This window comes from Emys orbicularis, chromosome 14 (genome assembly GCF_028017835.1).
Source record: "Emys orbicularis isolate rEmyOrb1 chromosome 14, rEmyOrb1.hap1, whole genome shotgun sequence".
Classification (NCBI taxonomy): Eukaryota; Metazoa; Chordata; order Testudines; family Emydidae; genus Emys; species Emys orbicularis.
In genome coordinates, this window is record NC_088696.1 from 8,378,433 (window position 1) to 8,399,858 (window position 21,426).

Genomic DNA, 21,426 nt, shown 5'->3' on the forward strand with positions numbered 1-21,426 from the left:
TATTCCAGTCCAGATTTCTTTCCATCCTTCTACAAGATGACTGATTCTCACAGACAGGGCAATGGCGCAATGATGTTCTACTTTGACTGGGTTGTACAATAGAACTAAACATGAGCCCAATCTAACACCCATGAATTCAGTGGAAAGGCTGCCACTGACTTCAGTGGACATTTGATTGATCCTTATTACGTTTTCCATTTCTATCCTCAGCTATTGAAGGTGTAACTCCTATTTGGCCTATGGAGGCCACAGAATCATACTACAAAATTTGGTGGGATTAGAGTAGCCTGTTTCCAATCTTATTATTCATAATAGGCAAAACAAGGAACCTGACTTATCTCATTGCCAAGTACAGTACCTGTACTTCCGAACAGGTACTTTTTAAAGACACATTCCAGCTATTTGTCACATAAATTTACCTTGAAAATGTAACTGGTTTTCCTTACTATAAAGCAAACACAACATACCTTAAAAGACCACATTAAATAAATAAAGAATAGGTGTTTACCAGAGCCATTCCAAAATAGGTTTGCTGTGTGTAACTTCTCGAAAATGTGCAAACCTGCTCAGTTATGAAAGGTCTCTTTTTAAACTCAGATTTCACAAGGAAAGGAAACCTCAGTTATGAAACAAAGGGACTGACAAATGTAATTTCCTTGCTGATTTCATGGAGTTTAAAAATTAAATTAAATAAATGCTTATCCATATAATGCTATTGGTCTACATTTTGGAATAGGTTTATAGCTGGTTTTCCTATCCCTCTAATTTAATTTAAACATAGTCTGGACATCGGAAGGCTATGGAAAGCCATGAAACATCCGCCAGATAGAGTGGCTAAATAATTGTAACAGTAAGTGAAATATTTCTCATATGTTACATACTACAATCGAGTTACTGAGTGAAGGGATATCTTTTTACATCAACCAAAGAGTTAAAGGTTATGTTGCCTTCTCAGTGTTCATGTAAGTTACTGTATGTCTGACCATTACGGGAAAAATAGATTTGTGCTTAGACCAATTCTAATAACCCTCTAAAAGTTGGGAACAAATTAGCTTCAGCCATAAATGACAAGATTGCTATATTGTCTTACAGGGCAGTTCATCCTAGGCTGATTTTGTGGCTAGTTTTAATTCCCTCTAAACCATTCTATGTGATGTATTTAAACAGCTGGTCATAGCAGAATGACTCAAATTATTAAATATAAATTCATTAGAAGACATACGTTTTTAAAACCCAACACTTTGGATTCCAGATGCTCACAGACACAGCAATCATGTTGGAAGCTAAGATCACTATATGGTATCGATTGTATGCAAGCAAACAATCCAGCCCCATTCCGTATATTTAAAGCCTCAGAACTGTACAAAAAAACTTCATAAAGATAAAGTGAACACACTTTATATAGATGCACCCATTTCTAACAAAAATAAGATTAACTTTTTATCACTGCTTAACTACTACAGACAAAACCAGCACTGCTGTATAGAACAATAAATTGCATTTAACTGTAAATTTAAAAAAAAGGTGTGTAGCATAATATAGAGATGTGCCAGGACAGGAGCTCTAATTCCACAACTTCTCATAGGTAACCCAAATTCCTAATGATCTGCTAATGTTTGGCCAGCAAACACCAACACCGCATTTGTGGTTGGCTGGGGTCCTTGTTTCCCAGGGGCGGGGATCTTCACCACCTTTTCTTACTTTCACCACATTTTTCAGACAACCTCATCTCCAGGAGTCCTTCAGGCAGCCACGGGACCTCTGATCACATGTTACATCATGACACCACTTGCCCTAATGCAATATGCCGCAGACCTGACTCAACGTTTCCTATACACATGCGAGCTGATTAGGAAAACACTAAGGTTTTGCTCTTAAATAGAACAGCCAACCCCGCCATACAAACAGTTCCAAAGAAGTCGTATGCCCCACCCCACAAAAGGAGCAGCTTTAAAACTATTTTTTAAAGGGCCCACCATCCGCACTACATATTCCACCTTGCCAACATATGTTGGTACTTCCATTTGGGTAGGTACTTCAAGACCTAAAACACTATCTGTGGACCAGCCGGGGGTTCCGATATTCGTTGTAAATTAATCCACACTCGAGCTGTTCAGCACACCTCTTTTGGAATTTGAAGTTACAACAGTCTGAATGCCCTAGAATTTGTAAAAAAAAAAAAAAAAAAAAAATGCTGAACTGGTGCAGATGTGACATGGACAGTTGAGTCAGAACCTTTCTTCCCTGAAAGAAATTGGCAAGGAGAATGTGTTCAGAGCAGATGCCATCAAATGAATGTTGCTGTCCCTCAAGGTCGGTGGATTGTTCTCCAGAAGAAACTTGCACCTTCCCGGGGTATTTACTGCTTCACGGAAAAAATTCGGAAAGCCATCCCTTCGCTGGGACTCTTCAAGCTGAAAAAGAACGATCATTATGAACCTTAGGGAGATGCATCAGCTCCCCACATAGTCACGTCAGTAAGGAAATCAGTGGTTTCAATTATTCATTTGATTTGAATGCATGTTTATTTGCACATCTGCATTCTGAATTTCTGAAGCACTTGAGCTTCCATTACTCCCAGTTCAGGAGTTTCCATTACCACACTGAGCCCTGATGCTTGTTTTTTTCATGGAAAGGCACTAATTCATAGCTGGGGAAACTTAAGAGTGCACTGAAAAGCTGTTACCTACACGACCACCTCCCACATGATTCAATACGGGAGACCGGTGAGCCATCACCATGACAAGGGAGTCAATGCAAGTGACAAGGAGGCCATGAGTACCATACCAAAAGCAAAAGCATAAAGGTTGAGGGGCATCCATAAGCACGGACTCCATGGGTGCTCAAGGGCTCAAGCACCCATGGGAAAAAATATATGGGGCGCTCAGCACCCACAAGTCACAGCTGTTTGGCGTCAGCGCCGATCAGCTGTTCGTCAGGGCCGCCGATCAGCTGTTTGGTGGCTGGCAGGAGGTGCTCGGGGGAGAGCGGAGAGCAGTAAGCGGCAGGAAGGGGGGCCTCAGGGGATGGGGTGGAGTGTGGGTGGGGCGAGAGCAGGGCGGAACGGGGGCAGGAAGAGCCAGAGCCAGGTGGGGCCTTGGGGGAAGGGGCGGAGCCTCGGGGCGGGAGCGGAGGTGGAGCACCCACTGGGAAAAATTAAAGCAGCTGGGTCTCTGGAGACAGTCTTAGCTCTAGAGGCCTCTCTTTTCACTAATTCCTGATGTAAACTGTCTTGGGAAATATTTCTCAGTCCAGCACCCCTAGGAGGGTGGAGGGAGCGAGGGAGAGAAAGAAAAATCTGGACACTGTGCTTCCTCCTAATCATTCCTGCTAACAGGACTGAGCAACAGACACTTCTCCTGCTGGACTGGTGGAATTAACCCAATAACTTCTTCCTTGTATGTTAATTACACTGTGTGTTCCAAGGAACTGTTAGGAAGAACATAACAGTGGCAGTTTCCAGTCCACTGCCAATTCCAATTTTTTTAAAAAGAGGGTTTGTTCCTGGTAAATGCACTTTGCATCCCACACATACTAGAGATGGCAACACTACAGATTTCCCATCAGTACAGTTCCCAAACGCTATCTGCTAACCAGAGGCAGCTTAGCGGAGTCTCATTCTCCCCTCTCCTTGAGCCAAACTGTGACCGTTTTCACACTCTGAATTTAAGTGAGATTATTAAATCTGTTGGGTTGCATTTTCAGAATGCTGCACGTGCAAAATGTGTGCCTAAATTCAAGTGTGTTTCACATACAACTGCACCAATTGTACATTCAACAGACCAGTCAGGCACATAATTGGGCATTAAAGCCTGCAGTCGCTTGCTCCATCAGAGTAGGAGGGTGGACAATGTAGGTCTGCAAAACAGCAAGATCTGAAAATCTCCACCTTTTTGAATTGAGTTCTTCTTTTGTGTGTTAAGGATTTAATGTATTCACCATTGACAAGTGGCTGAGCAAACATCTTGAGGGGGCGTGTTCATGTACAAATTGAAACAAACAAAACGTTTGCATGGTGTAACTGCAAAAAATGTGATGCAGAATGATAACTGTATCCAAACTGACCCTTGAATAGCTCACCGGCCTTGTCTTAAGAAGATGCCAGCTTTATTCCATGCATCTCCTCAACTACTCTGTAGTAGATTTGAAGGCAAGAAAGTCTATAGCATGTGCATGCATGCTCTCTCTCTTTACACACACACACACACACACACACACACACACACACACACACACACACACACTAGACAGACAGACAGGTTGGACCATTCCCAACCCCCCAAAAAAGAATCAGGAATTGTCACATGAAGGTACAACCCACTATTCAGAAGCACTGTTTTATCCTCTCAAGAGAGTGTGCTGGCACGTTGATTGATGTAGAATGCTTTGCACAAGAACAGAGAAATTACTTCTAGTCAACAAATTCAGGCCACTGTCGGAAGAGAGAATACTGGGCTAAAGAACCCATGGGTCTGACCCAGCATGGCCATTCTCATGTTCTTATGCTATTAAATATATTAGACTTCCCAGAACTCAGTAGTGGAATTCCCAAGTGAAAGCCACAAAGCTGACTGTACGATGAAAGATGCAGACCACGTGTTTATCTTTTTAGTGGTGTTAATTTGGCAGAATGTTTTAGGATAAAACTCATGCGAAACTGCTCCCCCAACATTAATTAATAATGACTTTGCTAAAAACCAGAGTAAATTTTAAAGTGCTGTATACCCAGTAAAATTTATTAACAGTGTATTCATATTTTGACTAGTTTAAACTCATTAGTAAATGAAGGAGAAGCTTAATAGTATTATATCCTTAATATACAGAGTCCAAGAGTAATGCATTCAGCTGCAAAAGGCAAAGAAGGGATGACACACATTGTTTTGTTCTTTTGCTTCTCTGAGTTTACAGCAACATGTTAGAGTCACTTACCTTGTATATTCAATTCCTATCATCTACATTTTCACAAATTGAGCACAAAAAAGAAAAGTGACCCTACCTCTCAGATTGGATGCCATTCTTCAAAGAGCCAACATAGTTTTTCTTCTTGTCCACAGGCATTACATCCACATAACCGCCAGTCTCGTCTTTAATGACTCCAGCGTGCACGGCTGTTTTGCAGATACTGGAACTCTGAAAGATCATAAAGTAAAATGGATTTAGCTGGGGCTCCAAGACCTTTTTCTGATGACTAGGAAAATGAGGAAGAACGAAGAGAGACTTATGTGAACGAGACACGTATGGGAAAGTTGTTTGTCTTCCAGCCTGAGCAGTGAGAAAGGACTCTACAATCACAGAATCATAGAGCTAGAAGGGACCTTGAGAAGTCATCTAACCCAGCCTCCTGTACTGAGGCAGGACCAAATAAACCTAGATGAGCTCTTGCAGATGTCGCATGGTCCCTGCTACTAATTGAAAATGGTGATAATTCAGCATAGCTGGCACAGGGAGGTGTAATGACCGCCCTATGGAGGGTAAGCAGTATTACCACTACTTCTCTCCATGCACCTCTGTCAACACGCTGGTCAAACAGCCCATTGGTCACAACAGGAACTCTGCTAAGGGGAGAATGACTGAATCAATGGATTTACTAGCCAGCCAGGCCCTGTCTACATTCGTCAGTGCACCCTCTTTTGGTGCTGCAATGGCACTTTTTGCTCTCCTCAACCCTGTCTTTGTTCACATGAGAGTGTGTGGCCACTTTGCATTGTCAACAAGGTAGCAGAGGTTCTGCAATTGTTTGCTAGTGTGAAACAGCAGAGATCCTTGGTGAATTTGGCCTAAAGAAATAAATGATCATTTAACTTGAGACATGTTAGGTCCCATCTTCCCAAAAACTAAGATGAGCTTCTTTCATCATGATCTGGTTTTCAGAGGTGCTGAGAACCCACAGCTCCTACTGACTACACCAAGTGTAGCAGGCAATCATGAAAATGAGGCCTGCAATCTCTGTATTGCATGCTGCTTCTGTTTTTTATTTTATTTTGTTTTGATTGCTGCAGGAACAGAACCTACCAGCAACTGATGACTAAGCTACAAAAACATCCAGGAAATAGAGTGATAGCAGAGAACTCTACGGCTCAATATGAACTTGGACGTGAACCTTCTAAAAGTTATACACTGCTAGTTAGAACAACAAAAAACAACTCTAGTAACGAGGATTGGAACAGGTGAAAATCCCAAATCCACAAACTTCTTGATCTTTAAAAATCAAACTTCCACTGCAGAACCTGCAAAGCAATATTCCGGCGGCATCTGTGTACTATAGATCATGCTCGCTCACTCTCCAAGGCCTTAAAAGGCAGGTTTTCCCCCATTCCCTATATATTTATCACTTTGGATTGCCTATCTCTTGGCAGCTTTTGCAGTTTTAATTGCCAGTTTGGTTTTGCTTCTATATATGGGCAAGACAGCACAGGAACACTTTGTTTGGAAGATATGCTTTGAATTTGCTCTAGTATGCAATGGGAAATCTGTAAATCTAAAATTGGCTCATTAAATTAAACTGTCCTGAATGCACTGTCCAAGGCTATTTGTAACACTCTCCACTGGGACAAATCCTTAATGGTGTTCTTTCCAAGTCATTCCTTTCTTCCAGAACTTGCTGTTCTTCTGCCTGCTCATTCTTTGGCCATTCTGTTTTTTACATACCCCTTCCCCTATCAGCCTATTGGGTTCCTATCTTCTATCTTGCCAATGAGTCTTTATCTTCATGAGTTGTCGGAAAAGTGCTCTGAAGATGGGAAGCACTAGGAGGATGGAGGAGTTTTCTCCCAAAAGGTAGGGCACTGGCGCCTCAGGGATCGCACAGCAAAATATACCACGTGGCAGGCTCTCTGCTTCTGCCTCAGCCCCATTTTCTTGGGATGGATCCTAGTATCTCTGGAATGCTTCCCTCCCTGCAGAACTGGGATCTCCGGGGGGGCCCTGTCCGGCACCAGCTGCATCAAACTATTAGCAATGAAATAGGCCTATGAACTAAGGCCTAGTCTACACTAAAATGAGGTTGACCCAGCTAGGTCACTCAGGGGTGTGAAAAATCCACACCTCTGAGCAACTTCGTTAAGCTGACCTGACCCACACTGTAGACAGCGCTAGGGCAATAGAAGACTAGCTACTGCCTCTCGAGGAGGTGGATTACCTACGCCAACAGGAGAACCCGTCGCATTGGCATAGGCAGTGTCTACACTTGGGTTGCTACAGTGGCACAACTTCAGTGTAGACAAGCTGTAAGTCACCCATCAAGTCCCCATTTAGTGTGACTAGCCTGAAAACAAAGATGTGTTCCTCCTCGGGGGTTCAGCAACACTCTGTGGTTTCCACTGGTGATAAAAATCGGCCTCGTTATGCAGGCTTCCTTCTTCAGGAAATCTCTCCCCAGCTAATTGCCTCACAAATGAGACTGCTGGAGACTAAACTACCTTTATCTCACAACAGCAGAGAGACAGTCTCTCTCTCTCATCTCCTCAGGGTTCCTGAACATGAATGGGACACACATTTCCCTTTCAAGCGCAAGTCTCACCATGAACCAAGCAAGAAGGTTGCCCGATTCGTTATGTATACATTTCCCAATGCTTCTGTGTTTCGTAAAAGCTTAAAAGCTCTCACATAGCTTTGATAAAGATCCCTGCCTGACACACAGCCCACAGCCTCAGAGACATTCCTTTCAGCATTAGCAACAGTGGAATTTGTCTTCACTGAATAAACAAAGGTGCAGACGAGAACAGTCCAACCTTTTATTTTAACCACTACAAAGAACCAGCCCAACATTTTCAAACCTGGGCACTTACATTTAAGATCCTACAGCCACATTTAGGTGCCTAAAATGAAAGCAACCTGATTTCCAGCAGCACCACGCACCTGTAGCTCTCATTAACTTCAGTGAGAAATGGCCGCCTGCAAAACCAGCAGTGAAATGGCAGATATTTCTAAGGTAAAAACAAATAGGGGGAGGGAAAATCCCTGTGGGGCCCCTTTGTCTACCATAAAGAAACAAATCCCTCTTTAAAACAATCCTTTGCAGGTTCATCTTGCAACTTATGTATAGCATGTCCATCACCACAGAATATAGGCCAGCAATCTTTCCATTCTCCTCCCGCACAGCTAGTATTAACATTAGTCTCCTCTCTCTGTCCCTCCATACAGTCTGGCCAATCATTAGTGCAAGAGCCTTCTCCCTTGCACGTCCTGCTGCCTGGAACAGTCTTGCTTCCCTCTGCCTCATTTCAGAGCTCAGCTGAAACACCTCCCTTCTGTGGTGTATTGAAACCTGTGTTAAAATTATAAGCTATCACTTTAAGTTGTAAGGGGGTTCCTGGTTCTGCTTCCAGGCTAAGGGGCTGTGTAGGGAAGCCTGAAATCTGGCTCTTTCAGCAGTCAGTCTGATAAAGAGCCAGTCTGGAGCAAAGGTGGGTTGAGTTGTGCCTCTCTGCCTTAGAGGGCAGCCTGCTTTCTCTCTCTCTCTCTCTGTGTGTGTTTCTGGTTATTGCTGTGTTAGGTTTCTGGATTCTAAGAAATAAAGTAGTGTTATCTTGCAACCCTCCAGGAACAGTATAAATGAACGGGGGGGTTCCTAACTCTCTGCGTGTATGCCAAGGAATATAACACCTTCCTCTTTGGCTGTGCCAGTTCATTTCCTTCTTCCACCAATATTAATCATCTCTGCATTTCTACTGCTTAACTCAACAAGGCCTTTTGGGATACAGTTTGTACGAAAGCCAGCCCCATTCAAAAAGGAAGCACCGATGGAAACTGAAACAAATTGGAATGGGAAATAAGTGATGTTATTGATGATAAAGAATGAAAAATCATCAATATTTTGGTTTGGGACACTAAGGCTAAACCAGTCAGAGAGTTTAAGGTCAGAAGGAACCACCAGATCATCTAGTCTGATCTCCTGTATATCACAGACCATCAGCTCCACTCAGCACCCACACACTAAACCCAACAACCAAAATTAGATCCCGGTATAACAGCCCGCAGGTGCCCCTCACAGCAAAGTCATTTTGTGGGGAGGGGTGGAAGGCTAAGTTAGCTTCGATAGAAAATGAGGCCATGTTTCTGTCTCAGCCCATAATGATCCCCGTCCCAAACTTTTAACAGTAAACTTGGCTACCCAATCCGTTTTTAATTCAAACAGTTATTTGGCTTCTCTCTCAGACGTGGAAAGAGTCAATGACATCCATTTATTCTATTTCACTGGACAGTGATGTGTGCATTTCTTGTGATCTTTCCAAGATGAGAATTTGATCATTGCTTATCCCAGCTTCAGTGTCCAAGATGCCCAGCCATCTGTCCCCCAAAACAGCAAGACTGTTAGACACAGCAGAAACAGATGGATTTTTTGAAGCAATATAAGATGGAGTTTGTTGGCCACCTGGTTCCTGCTGAAAGGGTATTGACAGTTGCTCCGCCATGTCCCCTATATACCACTTGAGTTTGCAAACCTAGTGTAAAGAAGCTCTGACTTTTCTTAACCCTTCTATTTCTTGGAAACTGGACTATTTTGGAGATGGGCCTGAGCTGTGAAGTTTGGAGCCATATCTAAACTTTTCCCTACAGCATGTGCTCTAATGCTCTGTCCACTTCAGTTTTAAATGTCCAAAATACTAAGGTTTCCATTTTATCTCTGGAGAAACTATTCCATTGTCCTGCTGAATCACCATGAAGGATTTCACCCTGGTTTTGTAATTAACACAATGCTAGCTATTTGCACATAATCCACCAGAGATGGTCAGAAGATAGCGCCATTGCTTTGCAAAATATGCCAGCCTTTACACTTGTCTTGCATTTCTGGGAGGCCCTCACTGGAAATTTTTTCAACGTCTGTAATGGGAGCCAGGATTGGTCCATCCAGGCTGCCTATTGCCCATAAAAGATAGGGGTGTGAGAGCTCGGTTACACCTCTGCTGAGCTAAATCTCTCATATTGGAAAGACCCAAATCAACTTGCAAGTCTAACAAAATGCATCATTAAAGTTAATTATGGGGCCCTTACAAATGCACCTGTTCCGGCTTTTGGTGCTTCATCCATTTAATGCACATGGCCATGTATTAAGGTGCATCAATGTGTGGGCCTAACAAATCATTTTATGCTTGAAGCCAGGGAGGGGAGAGTTGTGCATGTGCTTCCATTTGTCTGTTTTTAACCACAGTCAGTGTCCTGCTTTCCTCAAGGTAATGGAACATCTTTTTCTACATTGGAAATAACTTTTAGCAGAGCTGCAGAACATCTGGATTTGATGACCTGCATTTGGCTCCTCCTCCTTCTACTTACTGTTTGCTTCCACAATTTATCATGCACGTTTTAAGGATCTAGCAATTACACTTCAGCAACGCATTAGAGGTCATTGGTCATGAGTACCTTGGCTTCTTTGCCTCTTTGGTTGGTTTCCAAAACTACATTGACCTCACTTCCTATAAACATACCTTTCCCAAGCCCTTGACATCACGCAACCTAAAATAGCCTCCTTATTTCTATGAGAAGAAAACAGAATCTTCTTTAAAGCTGTTAAAATCCCATGATGGAGAGGTTAGTTGTTCCTGGGGCTATGGATTAACCCAAGTAGAACCAAGTACAGCCAAAATCCTCTCTTCCTGATGTCGGAGCTTTGTTCTCTGTGGTAAAACAAACTTTCAGATGCATCCTGGGATCATGTAAACATTGAAGCTCTCCAAGGCGGACCAGAAGGTTACAAGCTCATTGAATTGGATTCTGCTACCTACTTAGTAGTGATTTTATGATGCTAATGCCCATAGGTTATTTCCCCATTAACTCCTCTGCTGCCAAACCATTCTGCAGGTCAGGGTTTTGGATGTGCTGCTAACATGGCAGAGAGTGCAAGAGTGCAAACTCAGTGGGGGAAAATACTTTGTTTTCTTTAGTTAAGCTATTAAAAAGGACAGAGTCTGTGACATATATACACAAGTCCCATGACGGTGCAATTTTATGGATGGGAATCCACAGGGCATATGAGAAGACTAGCACTTGTCTAGTTTTGTTTGTTATCTGTTTTAATTTTTCTTCTGATTTGTGTCTTATGCTACTTCATTGCATGCCTTCTTGCAGAGCATTCCACACATGCAGTACCCTTTGTGGGAAAAGCTTTGGACTAAATTCTCATTGCACTGAATGTTTGCTTATTTTGTCAGCCTTCCAGTCCTCGGATTTAAAGTTAATGCAAAGAACTTTTCTATTTGTACCCCTCACTGTGCTTACAATCTTCTGCCACAGCTTCCTCAAGCCCTTTCTTCTCTACCAAGTCTAGTCCTGTCTTTTCCTGCCATTCTGCTAACGCTCCTAAACCCTTCAACACATGCCTTGTTAGACCCTTGTCATCTCTGACACCCTGGCCATACTAGTCTAACGGAGATCTAACAAATCCTTGACAGAGCAGTAAAGTATTTTTTCCCCAAATCACATTCCATGCCTCAGTTTATATAATCCCAAACCCAGAGATTCACAAGAAGTGGGGCTTGTGAACCAGGACACTAGTGCCTCTGAGTCAGTATAAATCATAAAATTATGCGGGATCAAGATGGTGGTTATTAATTAGTGCCTCAGGGACATCTTAGCAGCCATGGAGTTCTTTCAGATCAGATGCAAAATTGAGGTCTTGAGCGCTTGTGACCTTCAAAGATCTCATGACATTCTTCACCACTCCTCCTGCTGCAGATCTAGTGTGGATAGCCACATTCTTCTAGGGTGACCAAACAGCAAGTGTGAAAAATCGGGACAAGGGGAGGAGGGTAATAGGAGCCTATATAAGAAAAAGACCCAAAAATCAGGACTGTCCCTATAAAAGTCGGGACAGCTGGTCACCCTACATTCATCCCACTAAAACTTTCCCGGCTGTTTCTACTGGATAGCATTCTTCTCTACTTCCTGCCCTTATGCAGTATTCTTCTCTACTTCCCGTGCTTATCCAATACACACAAAGAGCACATTGCTCTGGTTCCCAGCAGGGGTGGCTGTTTTTCAGAGATATCTGAAATCTTTCCTGCATATATATATTGGAAAGAGTTTGGTTGAAAAGGTGTTCTAGAAACGTAATATTTTATTATCACAATTACATGCCATTTTTTGGCTTATTCTATATCTAAACAGGCAATGGAATCATTGCCCTAATAGATGAATAGAGTAAACAGAAAACTGGCATGGGATTATGAGACTTTATTCATATAGTTTTATAAAAATATAAACAACTGAAATAGTTGCGTGATGTTTTTCTGATCAGTTAATTACCTGATCATTTGCCCAATGAAATTGTTATTCTTGGGACCCTGCAAAGACAATCTTATTTAACCATGTGCCAGTTCTGAGGCCAAACCACAACTGGCACCAATTTCAAATTCCTCTGTGTTTTTCCTAATGCTGCCTGTGACTACAAAGGTAAAAAGGAAAAAACTCCAACAACAAAACAACAGGCAATTCTCCGCCAAGGCCCGCAAACTCCAGAACAAATCTCTAATGCTCATTTTCTTTCTTTATTGATCTGGATATATATAATAAACAAAAATGGAACCTAGACCCCCCCCTCCCTCCCAAATTGAAAATGCTCTTTCTAGGTGGAAGTTTAGGAAGGGTTGATACAACCAAATATTGAATGGTTACAGCAATACCAAGCATATCATTTCGTATACTCCGCTGATCCTGCTAGGAATATTTTCCAAAAATGTGCTAACCACCAGAAAAGTACTTAAGTCAAAAAAATGACTCTACACTGACTCTCACCAAACCACCAACAAAGAAGTGGAGCCCATTTTATCGTGTCTCAGGAGTTTGAAAAGATGTTTGCACCTGTCCCATGTGGACACTGAGCCATAAGAGCAGTGAGAAGTTATACTAAGCCTGTACTGGCAGTGGATTTTAGACACATGCTATCTCTAAGTGGTGACCAAAACAAATGTTCCTTTGCATTTGCATCTGTCCATTAGGTTATTTTTTGCCATTTAACCGCTGTCCATTCACATCAACTCTACAGCTGTTCACAGAACTACAAAACAAAAAAACCAACCACCCACATTCTTCATTTCCACAACAACTGCTCACAAATCATATTCTACTTGCAGAAAAGAAAGGGGGGGGGGAATCTATTTTTGCAAGCTATGTCAAGTAATAACATAACATATGTAACAATAAAGCGATTTGCTTTTCATCTGTATATAATATATGGAGATATACCTATCTCATAGAACTGGAAGGGACCCTAAAAGGTCATTGAGTCCAGCCCCCTGCCTTCACTAGCAGGACCAAGTTTTTCCCCAGATCCCTAAGTGGTCCCCTCAAGGATTGAACTCACAACCCTGGAATTAGCAGGCCAATGCTCAAACCACTGAGCTATGCCTCCCCACAAGAAACTTTACAATGCTGGACAAGTATCAACCCCATTTTACAGACAAAAACCCAGAGAGGTTAAGTGACTTTCCCAAGGCTGCAGAGCAAATCAGTGCCAGAAATGGGAGTGCAACCCAAGTCTCCTGATGCCCTATCCATAATGCTAACTCTGAAGTACAACATTCGATACATTTAATCAAGGTGTCCAACGAATGCAAGGGACATTTCTATCCCATGTGCTGGCAGAGTATTTCCTTATTGTTTATAGGGACTATATGTAATTCTGACCTTCCTAATTCATGGAATATGAATCTCATAAATGACCATGGGATCCAGTCATTTCAATACTATCACCTTGTTATTTGGAGAGATATAGGAAAGTGGAATACTCACATCTGCATAAACCTTGGAGCCAAAGACTGGTGCCCAGTACGCTGGCTCAGCTTTACAGTGAGCTGGACAATAAGCCCTGAAAAACATTTTATTCATATTTATTCGCTACATCAAGGAGTAAGAGAAAAACAAGTTGCATTCTTGAGCTCTTGGAAGGAAGCCTTCAAGGGTCAGCATCTGGTTTGCAGGTGGCAGCAGCTAACTGACTCTTTTTCCCCCTCTTTCAGCTGAAACTCAATAGTGACTACACAGCTGCAAAGGAGACTCTTTTAGGCCAGTGAGACAGGAGGTAATGAAGGCCATTGGGCCAAATTCTCCAAGCGTAGCTTCCGTCCTTGTGCCCGGCCCCTCACATACAATCGTTTGCAGGTGGAGTTTTTTGCCCATCATCATTCATGCATTCACCTGATGGAATTTCCATGAGCAGAGCTCGTTCGCATGCTAGGCTCAAGAGGAAGGAGGTTTTTGTGGGTATAAATTTTATCATTTGGGCATAAAAGGGATAGTGTCCCAAAACTGCACGTGCACGTGAATGAACAAAGTGTGAAAAGTTGCATATGCACATATTGAAGCCAATTTGAGGGGGTCTTCTGTTCAGACCCTCTTATATTGCTGAAGCATGTAAAAAACTCAGTAATAAACCCACAAAAATACAGATTTAAAATCCTGGCACTTGTTTGTATGCCAGTGTTGAGGGTATGCTCAGATCACAAACATGTTTGTGAAAACAGGCGATTTTATTCATATAGTATATTGTTTTGGATGTGAAAAAAGCTCCCTCTTTTAACCTTTATCCCAGTTAATCTGACATAATCTATAACTTTAGTTTATAATCTTCAAATCGGATTCATTCAGTATCTCCATCCAGTCCTAGAGCTCCTCTTTCCCTTACCCCAGTACAGGTCTAGGTTCAAAGGAAATAGCATCATACTTGAGATATGCAGCTTACCTTGGACAATGAGTTGCTGGCTTTTTGAACGGACACAGTTCAGCTACAGTGGTGTAACAATCCAGCGTCTGCACTGTGGAAATCAATACAGAGAGATGAATTACAAAGCCAAATAGCTGGTGCTCCTGAAGTAAACAGAAGCATTAGTCACACATCACATCTGACAGGATGCATGTCCAGCTGATGCAGCCAGAAGAATAACTTCAATGGCTTCATTAGAAACAGCTTGCATTGAAGAGATATTTTTATTAGGATTTATGCTGGAGATCTACTAAATTGCTAAAAAATCCTTTTCCAAGGACCATGGCTTTTTAAAGAAAATAATATCTGAGTGATGTGATTTTGTTACAGATTTTTTTTTGAATACGGCAGGGTTTCCCTGGCAGGTTTTGGGTCAAATTCGGAGTCTAAATGACTTAACAGTGTTGCTTTTAACTTTCCACTTACCAATGCCAGAGAGACTTCACCCTAAAGCAGCTCAAGGTAACACAAGCCTTTTTTAAGCCCTGTTCCGGTCGTCCCACCTTCTTTGGCAAAAGTGGGCATTTGTCCAGTTTGCTCTTGCCAATTTGATCAGTTGGTGAGAGCAAACCGGACAAGTGCCCACTTTTGTCACAAAGTGGGGTGTGGAGGAACGTGGGGGAAAGGGGAGCGAGCGGTGATGCCAGCCCTGCGCGGGGGGGGGCGGGAGGAGGAGGGCTCAGACGCGGGGGCAGGCAGGGCTTGGGTGAGTAGTGACACAAGCCCCCACCTTTGGTAAATATGGTCACCCTATCTAGTATGTGAGTCGCTGCTCACCTGAGCCTTGCCTGAGGGAGGGCTCAGGTAGGGAGGAGGGTGAGCGGCTTGGGCCAGCCCCAGATGGGGGGGAGGGAGGACTCAGGCCAGCCCCATGCAGTGTCCCATTTTCCCTTTGGGAAATATGGTCACCCCAGGCTGAGGCATTATTCAAATGAGCTGTAAAATGTTTTGAAAAATGCCACTTTTGTTTTTCCTGACCTGCTCTAATCATAAATAGGAAGAGTCTCTTGGCTACAAGAAGTTTTGCCCATTTAAGATTAAAAAAAGAACATGGCTATGGAATGATGATCTCCATGTATAACTATAAACTCGAGCACCATTGATTTCGTCTCAACATTATAGTGACAAAAAGGGCATTTAAACCTACCTGTGACTTTGGAAACCACGAATGAATTTGAAGGTTTATATTTACTGAAAAGCAAAACAAGAAATGTGTATACATATTTCATTGACCTTTAAAAAAATAAATGCACCACAGTTACTTTAAGATCTACTGTCTATTGCTTGTAAAAATATAATATATGGATTTATAATAATAATAATATAATATATGGAGATATACCTATCTCATAGAACTGGAAGGGACCCTAAAAGGTCATTGAGTCCAGCCCCCTGCCTTCACTAGCAGGACCAAGTACTGATTTTTGCCCCAGATGCCTAAGTGGCCCCCTCAAGGACTGAACTCACAACGCTGGGTTTAACAGGCCAATCCTCAAACCACTGAGCTCTCCCTCCCTCTCCTGTGGCAAATGTGGAACAATAATTTATTGTACAAGTCATGGTCCTCCATACACAGAGGTACATTTTCTGAGGGAAGAATTACCTTAAAGATTCAACGCCATTTCTTGTAGACTTGACAAAATGGGGTGATCTCCCTTTCCTAGTGATGTCAACCAGACCTCCTTTATCATCTATGACGCCATAATGAATTGCAGCACGACATATACTGGATGCCTGGAAAGCACATAATAAATAGTACGGTAATACCAATGTTTCCTAAATAGTTCTAAGCCAAAAAGAAACATTTAATAAACAAATATGTAAAATAAATACTTAAAGACTGGAGTTTACACAGACTTACATTTACTGAACAAATGCTGCATTGGCTCAGCATGCTGAATTTTACTATTATAACACATGGGCATGTATTTTTATTCTAAGCCTTACTTGATTTAAGGACAAACATGGATTTTTTAAAATAAAAAAATATAGTATTTAAATGTAAACTATAAGGAGAGCTGGTTGGAAAATGTCCCCCGCCTGAGGAAAATTTTGAGCTTTCAACAAAAACGTCAGATCTGAAATATTTCAGCTGAAACCCCCTTGGTGAGGGGAGGTGGTGCATCATGGCAGTTCTCTGGCCACGATACATCATGGGAGATGCAGTCTGGAGGGAAACCCAGCCCATAGAGAAGAATTGGGGTACTAAGCAACTGAACTACAACTCCCATGAGGCATCTGCAGCAGCATTTCAGCTTCAATATATTTGGGGCATTTTTTATTTTTGGGGAGGATAAAAAAAATCAAAATTTTCATCAGAAAACACACACATTTTGTAAAAACAAAATTGTTTAATCAAACCCCTGGTTTTCCATCAAAAACAGTTTTGACAGGAAATTGTTGACCTGCCCTAATTATAAACTATTTTGACAAGTCAAGATTCAATTAGTCACCCTAAAAATAAAAACCCAGCGTCCTGTGAACCATCCTGAGAAGCAATTCTAATATAAAGTTTCTCTTCCATCCCAATAGCTCACTGCTTTGAGGGATAGATCTTGAAAGATGTCATGCACTCCTGTGACATACAGGCGGGCCCTCAACTTCGGTTGAACTTAGTGGGCATAGAGGACACTCAGAACCAAAATCAAGCTCTGAGTAGATACTCTTTTCAGCACTGATTTTATCACATAAATGGGAAAAGGCAGATTACCTTTGTTATATAGACAGCACCAGTACAGTTTACAGCACCAACATGGGAGGGCAGAAAATCTACATTACATTAGAATTGCCAGCATTTTCCATTTCTATTATTACCATTAAAACCCCAATAAATGTCATCTAGCAGCCATAGCAAAGTACGTACAGTCTCATAATACAACGTTCCAAAGATTTTTGCCTTGCTGTTCACGCAGTCAGCTGGGCACAGATACCTAGTTAAAGATATATATATATATATTTATTTATAGTGAGTGTGAAACGTGAGTCAGACTTTGATTACATTTAATTTAATTTTAATGACATTAGTGTCATTGAACTACTCCATTTAAAACAAGCATTGCAAAACAGCCACGTTTTCTAATACCTTTCCCCTTAAGAATGAGATCAATATTTAGATTCTGTGGATTTGTTTCTTTCCAAGCGATAAACTTTACTGTACCCTCACTGAGACCTTAACCAGAGCTCTTGACCTCCTGGGTGGGGACAAGCTTTGAACTGATGGTCTAAGGTCGGATGGGAATGTAACACAAGAGGAGTGCACAATGATTGTGCCAAGGTTTACTAAATGGGGCTGGCCACCTGGGAGCTGTGGGTTATCATAGCCGTTCACCATTTCGAGCATTAAGTAAATGGAGTCACCTTACTGCTAAACTTGGCCGAATCATTTGTATTAAGAGGAATGAAAGACTTTTTTCATAGGGATTTAGACAGCATTTGGATTCTAGTCACAGTCAATAGAACCCAGCCCACTCCATGTTTGCAAAAGCCAGCCAGGTTTAAGGTGGCCATTTCCATGACCACTGCAGCAGAAGTCGATAAAACGCTACCTGTTGCATGTTGATCCTTTGCATTTGTCCCTCATTTTGGTGTCGCACTTAATGACCTGTGCTAGAAAAAAAAAAGGGGGGGGTGGGGGGAAGACATAAGAGACGAGAATGCAAGGAAAAAACTGCTCAGAGATAAGTGGTCAACTTGCATTATAGTGATAACTCAGGTAACATGACATGGTCTCCGGGACTACTTCTGTGTGGGAAGATTGAATTCTTATCACAGAATAACTGGGCAGTAGTGAACTTCTAACTCAGAACAATAAGCCTGAAGCAGTTTTACATCCCTCACCTGGCCACTTTATTGCCACTTTAGCCATTCCTTTTATCACAAAGGTGTCTTTGTAAATATTAACTTGGCAGAAACACTTGACACCAGAAGACTTCAATTTACAGTCTAAAGACAGTGTTTAGCACTCCTATCATCCACTTAATTATAGGCTACCCACATTCCAGTAGATAGACTTGAGAAGGATATGCTCACTTCCCTCAGCTCACTTGCAGTAGATCACTCTTTCAATTACAATGATTAGAAAAACCTTTAAAGAGATACTATCAATTCCATAAATATTTCAGCAGACCTTGCCAAGCAGAGCTGGCCCCCCTTCTCCCTCTGGACAAAATCCAGAAAGGATGTCAAGGTGGTGAATTCTGAGTTTAGAATAGTTCAAATGAGTAAAATAGTAAATCACGGACAATAAAATGCCTAGATACGAATATAATCTAGTGATCATGGCCAAGATTTTCTAAAGGTGCTTGGATACTATGACGACGAGTATGATAGAAGAACCAGAACAGACCAACTAGTGATTTTGAGTGCCTCAATTCTTGGGCATCTAGCCCGAGATGCTGTAAAGGGGCTTACTTTTCAGAGTTGTCTGAACAATCAGGCCTCAAGTTGGACACACAAAATATTGCTTCCAAACAAGTTGGCCAAAAAAAAATCCAATTATTTTAACTGGCCCTCAACACAGGTTTGCACTGGAGGCTTCTTGGCATATCATTCCGCATCCACACATGTGCGCACAAACACTCCTACAAGGATATTTAAAAGCTTATAGGATGTGGAAGACAAAGAAGCTCTCTTACTCATGAAACTGTCCGCAGTTGTGGTGATTTTCTTGATCTTGGTTGATTTGGTGGGTTTGGTCACCCGTTCTTGCACCCACACATGTTTTTCCTCTGTAATTTGTGGGACCTCCACTTCGTTAGTCTCATCCCGCTCAGGCTTTTGTACGTAGTGGTCATCTTATTGGGGGGAGGGGGGGAGGTAAAACAGTATTCTGGCATTAATAGCAAAGTCAGATGAGCTGAAGGAGGACTGATATTTCATGGAAGATTCTGTTTGGTTTGACAAAGATCTATTTCTAAACGGCTGGAAACCCAACAAAATGCAAGTTAAATACAGAATGGGCCAGATTCCTAGGGTAAGTAAAGTACCAGAAAAAGAGGCCTGGGTTCATACCCTTCATTTACTCAGCATCTAAAGCACTGCTTACAGAACTAAGGTGTAACTGGTTGAAGTGATCTGTCACTATTAGTTAGAATGCTGATGAGTGTGTGTGAATGCCTTACTATTATTTATCATGCTATTTACCAGTACAGCTTTTACTCTGTAGAGGAAAAGGTCAGTCCTCTAAGATAGTCAGGCATATTAACTGGAGACTGTCAAGAAAGGATCCTAACCAGTTAAATGGTCAGGTGGCTAATGCCCTCCCTTTCTCATGTAGGTTATCCTCCTCAAAACTACCTTCCCCATCCTCATCATAGATTTATTCTGTCCACTCTGATATGAAGGTCCTGGTAGTGTCATCATTGCTAGGTCAAATCAACACAGCATGCACTACATTTCTCCTTACTTTGCTGCAAAGTTAATGCTCTTGTGCCCTCTGAGGATAGGTCTACACTGCAGGTAGACGCCCGCGGCTGGCTTGTGTCAGCCGACTCGGGCTTGTGGGGCTTGGGCTCTGGGGCTGTTTCATTGCAGTGCCGACTTCTGAGCCCAGGCTCTAGGAGGTGTGATGGTCCCAAAGTTTGGGCTCCAGCCCGAGCCCGGAAGTCTACACCCCAATTAAACAGCCCCACAGCCTGAGCCCTGCAAGCCCAAGTCAGCTGGCATGGGCCAGCCGCAGGTTTTTAATTGCAGTTTAGACATACCCTAAAGTCCGTAGTTAGGGAAAAAAGCTCCAAAGTGGCACAAGCTAAATCCACTTCCCTTGACTTGTCCTCCTAGCTGAAACCTCACTTTGCTTACATCCCCAGCAATGAAGAGAGGAATGATACGGACAAACTGATGACTGATCTCGTAGAGGAATTTCTCCCTCCAGCTGTACAGCCAGTGGTCTCATTCCATTCTCTCTTTTCTCTTCCATATGGAAATACATTGCATACCTGTTTGCTTCCTCATTGCTCAGGCTACTAAAAATCAAGCACCTAAATTGATTTGGGCCCAAAATCTTTGCTTTGAACAAGTCTCCAGGGAGTTTGTCTGCATCTATGAAAACAGGCTCACTCCTTCACAGAGGAAAAGGCTTCTGTAGGTAAAGAAAGAAGATACCATCGACACACAGCTCCAGTGCATCCTCTATTTTAAATATGAGCAATTTCACTGATGGTTTCAGAATTAATAATAGTTTTCATTTACTAAATAGAGCACCATGTATAGAGCAAGCCAAATGAGGATGGTATTGCTTATAGCTACGACATACACAAGCCTAAATTCACTGGGCCAAACTGATCTCAGTTACACCAGGGTAACTCAGAGAAACTTCCTTGAACTGATGGAGTTACTCTGGCTTTACACCAGTGCATACAAGCAGAATTTGAGCTCTAGGTTTTAGGGAGTTACATGAAATTCTCATATAGTACCTGCTTCACCTTATTCTGTATGTTTCAGAGTTAACCGTGGTGAATTAAAAGCATACAAATCTGTAACTGCTTTTAATGAAAAGTTTCCAGAAACATTTCTTTTCCAATTTCTCCATACCACACAGAAAGGACCTAGGTGAAATCATCTGCATTTCCCCATGATGCACTGAGCTGAGAGAAATAGCTTATTGATCACCTACCTTTGTAACAGAGGTTGTTCTGGCAGCTTCCTCCATAGCTCGGTGGGCATTCAGAGCAGGGTCTACCATTTTTATAAGGAGCTTCTCCAATCCAGTTCCCCCTGAAAAAAGCATGTGA

At 42.2% G+C, this 21,426-nt stretch overlaps 1 protein-coding gene across 1 annotated transcript in view; it reads right to left on the reverse strand.

Annotated features, from left to right (window-relative positions):
• Positions 1-2,359: 2,359 nt before the first annotated feature.
• CRISPLD2 (cysteine rich secretory protein LCCL domain containing 2) overlaps positions 2,360-21,426 on the reverse strand; it is a 29,236-nt gene continuing 10,169 nt past the window's right edge. The window contains exons 5-14 of the mRNA XM_065416640.1: positions 21,309-21,409; positions 19,330-19,488; positions 18,241-18,301; positions 17,559-17,625; positions 16,299-16,429; positions 15,843-15,886; positions 14,675-14,747; positions 13,726-13,801; positions 4,997-5,130; positions 2,360-2,414 (exon numbers count right to left, since the gene is read on the reverse strand). Coding sequence (XP_065272712.1) covers positions 2,360-2,414; positions 4,997-5,130; positions 13,726-13,801; positions 14,675-14,747; positions 15,843-15,886; positions 16,299-16,429; positions 17,559-17,625; positions 18,241-18,301; positions 19,330-19,488; positions 21,309-21,409 — 901 coding nt within the window. The remainder of the gene's footprint in view (positions 2,415-4,996; positions 5,131-13,725; positions 13,802-14,674; positions 14,748-15,842; positions 15,887-16,298; positions 16,430-17,558; positions 17,626-18,240; positions 18,302-19,329; positions 19,489-21,308; positions 21,410-21,426) is intronic.